Source organism: Salvelinus alpinus, chromosome 22 (assembly GCF_045679555.1).
Source record: "Salvelinus alpinus chromosome 22, SLU_Salpinus.1, whole genome shotgun sequence".
NCBI classification, from domain to species: Eukaryota; Metazoa; Chordata; class Actinopteri; order Salmoniformes; family Salmonidae; genus Salvelinus; species Salvelinus alpinus.
The window spans coordinates 25,589,124-25,604,989 of record NC_092107.1 but is presented as its reverse complement, the minus strand read 5'-3'; the positions used below and the strand labels follow the sequence as shown (position 1 = coordinate 25,604,989).

Sequence of the window (15,866 nt, the reverse complement as noted above, 5' to 3'; positions counted from 1 at the left end):
TTTACTTCACTACATTCCTCAAGAAAAGTATGTACATTTTACTCCATACATTTTCCCTGACACCCAAAAATACGTGTTGCATTTTGAATGCTTAGCAGGACAGGAACATTGTCTAAATCACACACTTATCAAGAGAACATCCCTGGTCATCCCTACTGCCTCTGATCTGGCAGACTCACTAAACACACATGCTTAATGTGTAATGATGTCTGAGTGTTGAAGTGTACCCCTGGCTATCTGTAAATAAATATTAAAAAAAGAAAATGGTGCCATCTGGTTTGCTTAATATAAGGAATTTGAAATGACTATACTTTTACTTTTCATACTTAAGTATATTTTAGCAATTACATTTACTTTTGATAGTGAAATATATATTTAAAACCAAATATATTTAGACTTTTACTCAAGTAGTAGTTTACTGGGTGACTCACTTTTACTTGAGTCATTTTCTATTAACCTTTACTTAACACCCATCCCGGATCCGGGAGCATCCTCATCAGTAAAAGCTGACTAGCATAGCCTAGCATAGCACCACAACTAAATAATAGCATATAAATATCATGAAATCACAAGTCCAATACAGCAAATGAAAGATAAACATCTTGTGAATCCAGCCATCATTTCTGATTTTTTAAATGTTTTACAGCGAAAACACAATATGTATTTCTATTAGCTAACCACAATAGCCAAAGACTCAACCGCATATTTTCACCATGTTTCTACCGCATAGGTAGCTATCACAAAACCGACCAAATATAGATATAATTAGTCACTAACCAAGAAACAACTTCATCAGATGACAGTCTTATAACATTTTATACAATAAATTTATGTTTTGTTCGAAAATGTGCATATTTGAGGTATAAATCATAGTTTTACATTGCAGCTACCATCAAAAATATCACCAAAGCAGCCAGAATAATTACAGAGAGCAACGTGAAATACATAAATACTCATCATAAAACATTTATGAAAAATAAATGGTGTACAGCAAATGAAAGATAAACATCTTGTGAATCCAGCCAATATTTCCGATTTTTTAAGTGTTTTACAGCGAAAACACAATATAGCATTATATTAGCTTACCACAATAGCCCAACACACAACCGCATTTATTCACCGCATAGATAGCATTCGCAAAAACCAGCAAAAGATATAAAATTAATCACTAACCTTGACCAACTTCATCAGATGACAGTCTTATAACATCAGGTTATACAATACACTTATGTTTTGTTCGAAAATGTGCATATTTAGAGCTGCAAACCGTGGTTATACATTGTGAATATGTAGCATCGATTCACCAGAATGTCCGGAGCTATTTTGGACACTCACCTAATCTGACCAAAGAACTCATCATAAACTTTACATAAAAATACTTGTTGTATGGCAAATGAAAGATACACTGGTTCTTAATGCAACCGCCGTGTTAGATTTAAAAAAAATAACTTTACCATAACAAACAGCTATCGTTATTGCGAGACAGCGCCCGCCAAAATGGCAGAGAATAGGAATAACATTTTCCACAGAAATACGAAATAACATCATAAATTGTTCTTACTTTTGTTGAGCTTCCATCAGAATCTTGTACAAGGAGTCCTAGGTCGAGGATAAATCGTTGTTTGGTTTTAGAATGTCCTTTTCCTATTCGTGCCACAATGCTAGCCAATGTTGATGACGTTCCCAGTTTCTCTCGACGCAAAGAACGGAAAACTCCAAAAGTCCCAATAAACGTTGAATAAACTGATGAAACTCGGTTGAAAAAACCTACTTTATGATGTTTTTCTAATATGTATCAAATAAAAACAGAGCCGGAGATATTAGCCGTGTATACCGAACGCTTATCATAAGACAATATGGAGGTGCTTCCAAGCTACCCACCCCATTCCACCTTCCACTGCCTGTTGACATCTAGTGGAAGGCGTATGAAGTGCATGCATATCGATAAATATTAGGCAATTGAATAGGCAGGCCCTGAAACAGAGCCTCGTTTTCAGATTTTTCACTTCCTGTATGGAAGTTTGCTGCAAAATGAGTTCTGTTTTACTCACAGATATAATTCAAACCGTTTTAGAAACTTGAGTGTTTTCTATCCAATAGTAATAATAATATGCATATTGTACAATCTAGAATAGAGTACGAGGCAGTTTAATTTGGGTACGATTTTTTCCAAAGTGAAAACAGCGCCCACCTATTGACAAGAAGTTTTAAGTATCTTTACTTTTACTCAAGTTTGACAATTGGGTACTTTTTCCACCACTGGTAGTAATAATAATGGATCTACATTCATACAGTTTCTTGATTGTGTCCTGCTCGCTAATGATCACCAAAATGAAAGCTAAACAGTCAGGGAGCATCGAATTTTTCAAAAACAATGGATAGAGGAGTATTTTTCACAATTTTTTTACAGGAAGGAAATATAACCAATTTTAAGTGCGGCCCTCCGGACCTCGTTGAAGACCGAATGCAGCCCCTGGTCTAAGCACCTAAATGTAACTTAATCTCCTAAGCAAACATTAACTTCTTCCATTGAGTGCATCTCGCCTCGTAGCGTTTAAAGGTTGAGCCACCGTTAGTGTGACACACTGCAGGCTAGCGTAATCAGCAGCATTAAACACTTAATTGCAGGAAGCCTAGCGATTGATCAGCGATATCCAGTTTACAATGTTTTTGCTGTGGTATGAACAGCCAGATAAATGCCTGGCATTGTGTCTCGATAATTAAACCATCCATCATGATGCCTCTAGTACAAGATAACAGCAAGCCACTAGTGGGACCTAAATATTGCATTCTACAGTTACTAGCACTGAATAGCAATAAAATATCTGCAGTCGTGATGACCAATGCATTTATCCTTAGTTAAAAAAATATCAGCGTCAGTTTACAGTACGTGTTTATCATATAAAGCCTTTTTCATGATTCTAATAAAATAATTGCAACCTATCTGAATTACAGGACGTTATGTAATGGTCAATTTATGACAGACATGAAACAAAAGTATTGAACCACGAACAAGCTTCGGATTTTAAAACCCCTCCAAATCAAATAGGGAAGACAGATGGTCCTCAAGCTGTTGTTGCTACCTGCAGGTTAACCATTCCTTCTTCCTACTTTTAAATGCACTAATCAATGGCCACCAAATTCTCCCTGCAAACACCATCCATCTTTGGATCTTTTCCGGGTGGAGTGGTGATGACAATGGGGGTGAAGATGAATGCATGAAGAAAAGGAGGCCTCTACTGATTACTGGCACTAACGCTTGGGGGAGAGCAGCAAGAGGGAAATGGAGTGAGACAATGGAGCACGCGGGTTCAGAACACCTAATGGAGTGGCCTGCTTGCAGAGCTAATAGACTGTTTCAAATTGAAAGGAACAGCAGGCGTCTAAATAGTCAGATGTGGAACATTTCCTCCGTTCTCTCAGTTCTCTCAGTTGGCTCTCATTCCACAAAAAGAGAGGGAGAAAAAACAACAAGGTTGTCATTGGAACATGCTTTTGCATCATTGGTTGATAAAAAAAAAACATCATTGGTTGATAAAAAAAAAAAATCTGAATTCAATTTCAATAATAATTTACTGCTTAATGTCATATGAGGGAGAAGAAGTCAATTCTTAGTGAATTAGTGTTGCTGTCCTGGTGCGAGGGAAGCATGTTCAGAGATTCTCCACTTTGTATCACTGTGATACAGTGATTTTGCCCCAGGCAAAAGGTTTTATTTGGCCCCCCAAGTTTTCTTAGCAAAAAAAAAATAAGATAACATCTGGGGGTTTTTTCTTGCATTTTCAATGTTGGACATAAAAAACTGTAAAACACCAGGAAATCAGCTCCAATGGATTTTAATTGGGGAAATCTGTTCCCAAGTATTTCCACCAGTGGAGGCTGCTGAGGGTCGAACGGCTCATAATATTGGCCGGAATGGAGCAAATGGAATGGCAACAAACACCTGGAAATCATGTGTTTGATGTATTTGATAACATTCCTCTAATTTTGCTCCACTCATTACCATGAGCCCGTTCTCCCCAATTAAGGATCCACCGACCTGTGATTTCCACGCATAGTAGAGAGACGTGATCATATACACATGTAAGCAAGGTTTGAAATTATTATGTTTTAGTGAAATATAATATCTGTTTGGGCTTCTTGCGGTCAATTTGCGGTCTACAAATGATTGTAATTAGGTGCCGATTTTAGTATGTAAATCTTGGTGGGGCAAACAAACCAAAAATGTTGGGGGATGCATGCCAGCAAAGCCACTGCACAACACAACACAACACTAAACAATAGATTAATTGCACTATAACGGTGACAAATTGTGCCCACAAACTGTTAGGGCCTTCATAAAGATGTCCCAACAGCAGTCCCAACCCCTTACCACTGCTACACCTGGCTATTTTCGAAGCCTTGTCTGGAAGCAAAATAGTTAATTCAGCCTCATTTACTGCCTTTAAAAAAACATAGCTGATATGGCTGACTTGCTTAAACAAATGTGGTTTCTACTGACAATTAAGATGTACAAACTATGGCATAAGGGGACAACAAGATGATAAGAGGCACTCCGTAATTTCGATTAAGACATTAATGAGCGAGCTAGGATGGACGTAGTCAATATAACTATTTGTTCAGCACTTTTGAAATGTACAGCGACATAATTCAGAACATGGGCCGTTCTTACAGTGTTCTCCCTGTACACCCAGTCCGAACCATAGGGTAAATAAAGGGGGCATATAAGCAAACAATGAACGCTCTTAGAATATTCATGATTACATTTCTCTAAAACAGGTTATAGGCTACATGTGTATCACAAAGTCAGAACAGTCGGTGAAATTAACAGGGGAAAATAGACCAAATGATTAGGGTGAGGCAACTAATAGTAACTACACAACATACACTTTGTATCACATTCTTACAGTAGCGACAGTTTACATATCTCCCTGGCATTTTACATAATTTATGCAGCAGCGTACAAGACATTTTTGGACCTTGTTGTGCTGTGTTCACTTGAACTGGAAGGTGGAGCGGCAGTCCTTCGTGGGCAAATTTTGTCATCAAACGTTGTCATCAAAGTCTGTCATTCTCTGGATTGATGGTGCTTTCAAGACAACTGGGAACTTGGAAAAAAACAAGGTTGAATCATGATGACGTCAGTGATCTTCGGGTCGTAGCTCTAGAAAGAGGCCCGAGTTCCCAACTTACAATTCCGAGTTGGATGACCGTTCAAAACGTATTATCCCAGTAGGAGCTTGTTTTTTCCCCGAGTTCCCAGTTGTCTTGAACTCATTGAAGTCAGATTTCCCAGTTCCGAGTTAACAGTTGATTTAAACGTGGCAGAAATCATGCTGGTTGACAGCATGGTCAATGTTGAATGTTTATCATTTTAAGATCGGAAAAGAGACCCTTAAACCCAGAATTGAGACCACACATCAACTCCACTGAATAGCAGTCTAGTGATTGCTTTGCAATGCTTGCAGTTAGCCACTGATTCCTTCCAAACCACTCATTGTTGAATTTGTGATTTCCAACTTGTTGTGTAATGTTTATTTCCAATGGCCGATGAGCACCGGTATGTTTTATCTATAATTTCTCTTCATTATTTCTCTTCATATGACAAGGATTAAAAAGGATTTGCCAGTAGATTGTCGACTTGATTCATGATGATGACTGCTAGCTAAGATTGTGAAAGTATGATCAAAGCTACTGTAGATATAAGGTGATTTGATGTCATTTTATCTGTGGCCAATGACCTTGAACCTTCTTGGATGGGCACTTCTAATGTAACTCTATGGCACACCCAAGGAGCTTGAATTTTTTAGCTCTACCCTTAGATTTGGCAGTGACGTAGTGTCCCCATGAGTGAAAGAACACTGAGCCAATCACGGCGCAACTAGAGAATATTACCAAACCCTACACTCTGTATTTTCCACTGGCTGCCCCACCACCATAGAAAGCACTGAGCTAGGCTGAAACACCTGCATTTTGGAGCTGCCTTACTCAAGAAAGTAAGGCAGTTTACTTTGTATGCAGTTTTATTAACTCAGTTATTTATTTTTTTACATTGTTTGCAAACTGATATGTGACATGTATTATCGCCAAAATAACATGCAAAAATGGCAACCCCTCACAAAAAAAAAAATAGATATATATATTTTTTTTTTTGCTAAATATGTGTGGCTAAATTACGGGTCGCCACTGATTGTAAAAATGTTCCGCCCCCTCCGACCATCCGCTCAAGAAAAAATTGGCCCGCGTCTGAATCTAGTTGATGATCACTGTCACAGAGTGCTTTATAGTGAGAACCTATTCCTCTGAGAGCAATATTCCCAAATTATTCAGATCTTCAGTCATATCATGCCTTTTGAATATCAAAGCCTCTATTTGGATATAATAATCAATTAGTCCCTCCAGGAGTCTGCGATTCTGTGATTGCAATTTATTTTGGAAAAATCAACAATTCCTTGCATTTTATGCGAGGGCATGCACATTTGACCAATCACATTAAAATCACATTAAAATCACATTAAAATCACATTAAAATCACATTAAAGTCAAATCACAATTCATAATCTCAGACTTGCAATGTCAACACCTCAGCTCTAGCTAATGGGTGGTCCAGATGACAGTGGGCTAGAGCGTTTGACACAGAGGAAACGCTCACTACAGCCTCTGAGAAAAATAAGGTTTGGCCAAGTTCATCCATGGAACTAACGTACAGAATGACAATTCCATTCTTTTCAACGGAGGAAAATCGCATATAAAATACATTGTAAGGCACTTGTTATTCTTCTCGTGTCATTGATGTAAGCAGTATGCTAAGCTGCTTGAAATTGAAAGACACCTTTGCGACAGTGATTTTTTTGGGGGTTGAAACTATTTATTTTCCTGTACCAATAACGGATCCCTCAGCCTTTCTGAAAACAGATATACCTGGTTTCCAAAGAGAGAACACAGATCAAAAGCATGTTTTGCTATGAGTAGACAAGCGTTCCAGCCTTATTCTGGGCTGCCAGTTTTCAGTTAGGTAGAGCATGCTTGAGAGAAGCAAAACAGAGCTGTGAGCTTGGAATGATAGCATCCTAAAAATGAATGATGATAATGGATTTCATTTAAATGGTATTCAGAAGATGTGTTGATTTTGATAAGTCTCTATTCACTTGGCAGTAGCTATCCATTGAAAGATGTGGTTGAAGTCCAACAGTGTCAATCAATGATGTGCAAAAATATCATACCAGGGGATCTGAAAAACCATGATCAGTCAATGGGAAATATCATTATACCTTTGGGTAAAGTATTTATTTTTAGGGCAATATTGGTAGAAATGTAACAAATAGGGAGTTTCTGGACCCCCGAAAGACATCATAGTAAAATGGAGGGATGTATTCCTAAAGGAAATAGCAAAATGGCATTATACTGAGAAAGATGGGTTCATCTCTGGACATCGGAGGGTTGTCGTTAAGATCAGAATGAATGGTGGATTGGTCGCTTTGGGTGAAAATCTGGCATTTGCAGAAAGAGTAAATTAGGACCATGCCCTTTGTAGTTCGAGGCAAAAAACATCAGTATTTGTCTTGTCATTTGTCCACCCTTAGATCTCTGCGTCCTTATAAAACAATCAAAGAGACCCTCATCAAACTGTTTATGTTCACTAGCGGCAAAGCTTTCCTGAAAAGAAGCAATAATTGTCCCCGCTCTATTGACTTTCATGGTTATTTACCCCAACAAATAATGCAGAAATCCTCACTTTTGCTCGTAAATGACCATGGTGGCAGAGATGAAAGAAATCCGTAGGGTACTCTGTTGTTTGAACCCCGTTTATGAACCTAAAATGGAAGGTCTGCAATGCTTGATAGATATCATAGAAAGAAGAGCTTGGTGGACCAGAATGAAGGTAGCCTACTGTATTATACATGTGGCTTGAGTTAACGTGAATCTGAGCCTCTCCAGAGCATCTGTCAAAAGTTAGCCGTACAGGGAAATAGGCAGTTCCTGTTCATGTGTTCCAAAATAATCTGGAAGTCATTTTGTCAGTGAAGGTTGAAAAGCGGCTGAGATTTATAGATCAGAAAACAACAGAAACACAGTTCTGTCCAGATGTTTGTGGCCCACGTCAAGCAAAAGACATACTGTATTTTGAGACAGACCTCTTGAAAAGACATTGATCAATGGGGAAATTGATGTCCAATGTCAATGTAGTGTATTGATGCAAATAAGATGGTGACAGACACAAGGGGGTAAAATAGGAAGGATATAGAAAAGAGAGAGGAAATCTGTCATACTGAAATGTACATTTTCATCTCACCAGAATGACCTTCACTTGTATCGAGGATGTCTTTGGCTGTTAAAAATACGCACAGAGAGAGCAAGAACAGGTATAAAGCAGGCACTATTTCACCTAAAATCGCTCTCATTCAGAACACAGAACTAGGGCCTGGATTCAATCAGATCTAGCGCTAACCAGCGTTAACCAACATTGGCTGGATCCACATACAGTGCATTCAGAAAGTATTTAGACCCCTTGACATTTTCCACATTTTGTTACATTACAGCCTTATTCTGAAATGGATTACATCGTTTTCCCCCGTAATCAATCTACACACAATAACCCATAATGCCAAAACAAAAACAGGTTTTTAGAAATTTTAGCAAATGTATTTCAAATAAAACACTTAAATATCACATTTACAAAAGTATTCAGACCCTTTACTCAGTACTTTGTTGAAGCACCTTTGGCAGCGATTACAGCCTCGAGTCTTCTTGGGCATGATGCTACAAGCTTGGCACACCTGAATATGAAGAGTTTTTACCATTCTTCTCTGCAGATCCTCTCAAGCTCTGTCAGGTTGGAAGGGGAGCGTATCTGCACACCTTTTTTCAGGTCTCTCCAGAGATGTTCGATCGAGTTCAAGTCCGGGCTTTGGCTGGGCCACTCAGAGACATTCAGAGACTTGTGCCGAAACCACTCTTGCATTGTCTTGGCTGTCTGCTTAGAGTCGTTGTCCTGTTGGAAGGGGAACCGTCACCTCAGTCTGAGGTCCTGAGCGCTCTGGAGCAGGTTTTCATCAAGAATCTCTCTGTACTTTGTTCCATTCATCTTTCCCGCGATCCTGACTAGACTCCCAGTCCCTGCTACTGAAAAACATCCCCACAGCATGATGCTGCCACCACCATGCTTCACCGTAGGGATGGTGCCAGGTTTCCTCCAGACGTGACGCTTGGCATTCAGGCCAAAGAAATCAATCTTGGTTTTACTAGACCAGAGAATCTTGTTTCTCATGGTCTGAGAGTCCTTTAGGTGCCTTTTGGCAAACTCCAAGTGGGCTGTCATATGCCTTTTACTGAGGAGTGGCTTCCGTCTGGCCACTCCACCATAAAGGCTTGATCGGTGGAGTGCTGCAGAGATGGTTTATCCTTCTGGAAGGTTCTCCCATCTCCACAGAGGAACTCTGGAACTCTGTGAGAGTGACCATCGGGTTCTTGGTCACCTCCCTGATCAAGGCTCTTCTCCCCCGATTGTTCAGTTTTGCCGGGCGGCCAGCTCTAGGAAAAGTCTGGTGATTCCAAACTTCTTCAATTTAAGAATGATGGAGGCCACTGTTTTCTTGGGGACCTTCAATGTTGCTGACATTTTTTGGTACCCTTTCCCAGATCTGTACCTCGACACAATCCTGTCTTGGAGCTCTACGGCCAATTCCTTCAACCTCATGGCTTGGTTTTTTCTCTAGCATGCACTGTCAACTGTGGGACCTTATATGGACAGGTGTGTGCCTTTCCAAATCATGTCCAATCAATATAATTTACCACAGGTGCACTCCAATCAAGTTGTAGAAACATCTCAAGGATGATCAATGGAAAGCTCAATTTCAAGTCTCATAGCAAAGGGTCTGAATACTTATGTAAATAAGGTATTTCTGTTTTTATTCGTAATAAATGTGCAAAAATGTCTAAAAACCTATTTTCGCTCAGTCATTATGGGGTATTGTGTGTAGATTGATGAGGACATTTTTGAATAAGGCTGTAAAGTAACAAAATATGGAAAAAGTTAAGGGGTCTGAATACTTTCCGAATGCACTGTAGCTGATGTTTTGATGGTGTTGGAGGTGTAACTGAGGTATGAGCTGACAAATTGGGGAACGGCTGCTCGTGTGTCACAAACCACTCCCTTCCTTATTATCCCTACTGCGTTAGAAGTTCAAAATGGCACTGTAAAGTGTAGGCTCTATTGATGATAGAAATAATGACTTGTAAAAAACTCAAACCATTGATGTTAGACTAATGCATGTTTTCATGTTCATTTGGATATGGGGATTTAGTCTAATTCGAGTGTTTGAACTTGCAAAGCGGCTGCATGAACTTCTAACGCGGCTGCATGGGAATTGTGGGATTATAGACAGCTCTAACGCAGTTCCACCTCTGACACTGCCAAAACAACTGCTATGCTGATGTTGGCCAAAGCGGATCTGATTGAATCGGGCCCTAGGCTTGCTCTGCACAGAAAAACATTCCTAAAAGCACTTCAATCAATGAAACAAGGTTCTTTCAGAAGAAAAACAGGAAAAGTGTATTAGCCATCTAAAGGCCATAGGAATCAAGTAAGACATAACACATCAGGAAAAACTGCTAGAAAAGCAAATTAGTGTTTGTTGATATGGGTGTATAGTTCTAGTAGTGACAGTTAGACCTTTGTGCTCGAACATCGTCTCATTAGGGTGCTCATTACATGTGTGCTCACATCTTCTAAAAGGTTATTCCATCCTGTGTGTATCTCTGCAATCTAGAGCTTGAAATATTTGGAGTGTTTACGTGAATGCAGTCTCCGCTAATGCGGGAACATTGCTTTCAATTTCAATCACGCTGTAACGCTGTTCTTCTGTGATACAGATTGAATACAGCCCCTAGTCTATTAATATGGACTAGATATGCAATAACTAGACCTACAGACTTAATGCTTTCTATGGTCACCAGATTTTTTTTTTAAATGGCTGTGTGAGTGTGAGATAGGGGGGCTAGTATGTGTGGAATTGTGATTCAGGGCCAAACACATCGAGATGTCACTTCAAAACCTCTGGCTCCGGAGGCTCCTGTCATCTCCACATTTGAGAGATCCTTTGTCCCTGGAGAGATGCTAAATATAGAATGGGAACAGAAACCCGTTTTAAACCTAGTCACTCTTAGCATATATCTCCATACATAACGGATCAGATGAACGATGATTATGCAACTTGAGGATGCAACTCAAATTCCCTCTGCCATTATCATAGAGCAGCATAGATGCAAGACTGTTAAATATCCTAGCGGTCAAAGTGGATAAGCTCCATTTGAAATGAGGGTGTTTGCGGGTTGGAAATGGATAACTCCAATGGAAGGGCTACTCACTTTTTCCCATTACATTTCTGTCAAGTGAATTACAATCTGTTATTACTTCCTGGACAGTCATTTAACATGTTCCATTCAAAACCATATATTGCTGAGGGAAGGACAGGCAGGCAATCCATCATTAAGCTCCACTACTCTGGTTTGGTTACTCTGGTTCTACTTCCAGCTGTTTTACAGGCTTTACCATATCATTTGACCTTCTACTGCACCATTCATTTTGTGATGTAAGCCTTGATAAAGCCAGTTAAGGAATTCTCTGGTGTTTAATTGTGGTACTTATCTATAATGTGAACACTGGATATTACATCTCCCACAGATATTAAGTTAAGGATGTCTCTGGACTTCCAAGGCCAAAGACAAATTAAAAGGAAATTAGCTCTATTAATTAGTATTGATCATTCCATAATAAAATAAGCTCTTCTCTCTCAGCGCAGCCTCTGGGTTGGTCTTAAATAAATACTGTTCATAACTATAAGGGAAATGTCCTTCAACCTGGTTTGCCATTATGAAAGAGTGCACAGAGGGGTATGTCACCACTACATGTATTCCAACCTACACATCAGCACTACACTAATCTGCCAAATACAAAAAAATAATACAAATTCCATCATACTCAACATCATCATCAACACCACCACCAAAACATCACCATCATCACCACCATTATCATCACCACCACCACCATCACCAATATTCACCATCATCACCACCACCATCATCACCATCATCACATCAACATCATCACCATCATCATCATCACCACCAGCTAACAAATAGCTGATAATACAGTTCACTAGAGCTATGATTGCCTGTCTAGACTATCAACCCATTTATCCCCAGCCTATTGGCTAAGGAAAATGAACACAATGGCAACCCACATCACTTGTCTGCCTCACTCATAGGCCTATCATTGCAGAGCAGGCTACTGACCTCATTCAGGTGTAGCTACTTTGACAATAGAGAACATGTAAAGCTCTAGCTATGGTATTTGCTGGATTTATAGAAACCTCACAGTGAAATTCTGACGTGATGTTACTGCAAGAATTATGGAAGATGCGTTGAATTTGGACAAAATAAGACTTTCGGACCCAATTTAACATACAAATATACTGAACATAAATACAAACGCAACATGTAAAAATGGCAAAGATTTTACTGTTACAGTTCATATAAGGAAATCAGTCCATTTAAATAAATCAGTAGGGCTGTGGCATTGTCTTGTGTGACAAAACTGCACATTTTAGAGTGGGCTTTTATTGTCCCCAGCACAAGGAGCACCTGTGTAATGATCATGCTGTTTTATCAGCTTCATGCAAACAAATGTGTGCACACAATTTGAGAGAAATAATATTTTGTGCATATGGACAATTTCTGGGATCTTTTATTTCAGCTCATGAAACATGGGACCAACACTTTACATGTTGCATTTATATTTATGTTCAGTATATATTGGCAGAGGTAATGTATTTAATGTGCTATTGCAAAGAAAATATATACTACATTAAAGGTATAAGTTTGATAAACACATTAGGCTACACACAAAAGGCTACAGCCAATAAACTGTCATCAGAAAAAATATATATAATAATGGAATGCACCATCACAACAACGGACAGAATTGTTGGAATTGAAGGGGGGGGGGGGGACAGTGCCCCTGTGACTACAATTTTGGACCCCCTTGAGGCCCCCAAGAAATGTGGAGTATGAAATAATTTTTACATTACTAATTTTTGCTATCGTTCTTTTTTTACATCCGTTATTAGACAGTGGCAACGATGATGATTATGAACATGGTCTTTTGCCTGCTAATGCCTGCAATGCAGTGAAGGAAACGATATGACAACAATAACATCTAATGTAACTGGTCCCTCTAACAGTACAACTGGCCCCAGCTTGGCCCCCCCAGTTGAAATGGTCTAGATCTGCCACTGCTCTCAGGGCACCAGCGAGGCACTCTCAACACCTGCCATGATCTATTAGAAATATCTATTTTTGCCAATCGTGTCACAACACATTAGTTTGTGATTCGGATTATAGGTGGCGTGCCCTGTCTTTGTGCTTTCTGTTAAGAAGCAGTTGTGTTAAATCTGTCATTAACAGACAATGGACAATACAATACACTCAGACTACAGTCTTTCTCCAGCACCAGTCAAGTGGATGGATGCCTGAAGTGCAGCCTTTGTACAGTGATCATAACACAAAAACATCTGCTTTCAATTCACATTGTAGGGGCTTTTTTTCCGAAGTTAACTTTTTTCTTCTTAACACACATTTTTCATTGAATTACTTATCACAATGAAGTCTCATCTCACTATTTATTTTACATTTTAACATGGCTAATTTGTCAAACTGATCTAGGCTATTCATAAAGAACTTGAGATAAATATTATGAACAGCTTATGTTACATTATTTGTAGGCTAATTTCGATATAATTCTGGATAAAATTACGCACGATGGAGCGCTGTCAGCTATGGTACATTTTTGTGAACAATAGCCTACATGCTCGATATAAATCATAACCCCAATTACATCCTTTATCATGTCATTGATCATCTCCTATTAATAACTACATATTTTCATATGAATGGGAATTCACTTACCCAGAAACAAAGAGCGAAATGTTGCAGACATCACCGCACCCGACACGACTGGAAATCCCATGCGACGAAGCTGGAAACAATGCGCTCAGACTGCCTTACATTTCATGCGGGTGAACGAAGTGTACAATCACAATAAAGAAAGATTTCAGAAATTCGAGAGAGCAATTAAATATAATCTACAATGAGCAAGGATCCAAGGACATCATATATTGGAACACTCGAAATGTCAATTATTCCCTTCACTAAGGAATGCAGCTCTTTCGTATCGTCAATTTCATCATTATCGGCCACGCGTCAAATCAAAATTCCCTTCCTTTCTGTGTCGTTCGGGACGCGTGCGTGTCTCAGGTTCCCTCTGTCTCCGTGGCTCTGAGCGTTCTCCTCTCCTTCCTATACCGCTGTCCGCTGCACTAGAAAGTGAGGGGAAGAATTCCGATAGGTGGATGTTGCTGCATGCTGGATGGAGACTTCTAGAGCCTGAAACGCTCACATTGCCTGATCTGACCACAAAGGCATCTTGGGCTGGTCTGACTGTGGGGTAGGTTACTTGAGGCCCACTTCCTTAGCAGTGCATCAAAAGGGTAACAATGTTCCCCCTACAGATGTCTGGATGAAAATGTTTTTTATTTTATGTTCTTGCATGATTTTTACAAGAGTGCATGCTGGATCTGGAAAAAATAATGGGATAGTTTGGGAAACAGCACAGTGGAAATGTAACACATGGGAAAGATTGAAATAAGTGTCCATTATCCTGGAGTTATAGTGCACACACAGTCAGGATTTATGTATCCATTCATGGGTTCCCTGGCTGTAGAATGTATGACTGTGCAACAGTGAGGTAAATAAACAGAGAGAGGAGCAACATTTCCTATCAGGCATTGAGACAGATTAATCTCCTCTTCTGTCTCTGAACAATCTACTGAAATAACACACAGGGCTGGGGTCTCCAGTGGCCACCAGGCCAGCCCTCCCCTTCACTGCTGCTGCTCTCTGAAGTGGCTCTTTGAGCACCCCATTCCTTTCCATCCCAATAACTAGATAGCTTGAAACAATGCCCCCTCCTTCCCCTCCATCTACATCAAGCTAATGTGCCAGGAGAGATATGGAAGTGCTTCTATTTGTCTCACTCTACCCATGTGATATAGAAAGTGCAGTTTTGTCAGAGAGCTCCTTCAAATTTTATACAAACTGATACATTTTTCTGTTTTTGGGGTGTCAGCGTAGCCTAGTGATTAGAGTGTTGGACTAGTAACCGAAAGGATGCGAGTTCAAATCCCCGAGCTGACAAGGAACAAATCTGTCGTTCTGCCCCTGAACAAGGCAGTTAACCCACTGTTCCTAGGCAGTCATTGAAAATAAGATTTTCGTCGATCAATCTTATGGCGAACATGTCATTTATATAATTGTCTCATTGCGACTACTCACTACTAATTCACTGTCGAAGAGTAAGAGCATAACATGAAACTTTGCTCTTCCAACACAGATTGTCAAACTATGATGGATGGAAGATTACCCTTGATGCTGCAATCCAAGGCATAACCATAGACAGGCTTGGCACTGTCAGCACAATTCCAGGAGAGGAGCAAAGCAATAGCATTGGGGGTGCAATGCGCAGCTTACTCAATGAGCAAATGTGATAACATGGCACAATCTCTGAGCAGTTGATCGTGCGATCACCACTGAACTGATTGCAAACATATAGGTACCTGTACTGAATTATACCCAAAGGATAAGTTTGCCACAGCTACTGTAGGGGCGGCAGGTAGCCAAGTTTAAGAGTGTTGGGCCAATAACTGAAAGGTTGCTGGTTCGAATCCTCGAGCCAACTAGGTGAAACATCTGTTAATGTGCCCTTAAGCAAGGCAGTTAACCATAATTGCTCCTGAAAAGCTAAAAGA

At 39.7% G+C, this 15,866-nt stretch overlaps 1 protein-coding gene across 1 annotated transcript in view; it reads right to left on the bottom strand.

Annotated features, from left to right (window-relative positions):
• LOC139549309 (CXADR-like membrane protein) overlaps positions 1-14,460 on the bottom strand; it is a 102,260-nt gene extending 87,800 nt beyond the window's left edge. The window contains exon 1 of the mRNA XM_071359624.1: positions 13,969-14,460. Coding sequence (XP_071215725.1) covers positions 13,969-14,029 — 61 coding nt within the window. The 5' untranslated portion in view covers positions 14,030-14,460. The remainder of the gene's footprint in view (positions 1-13,968) is intronic.
• Between the last annotated feature and the right edge of the window lie 1,406 nt (positions 14,461-15,866).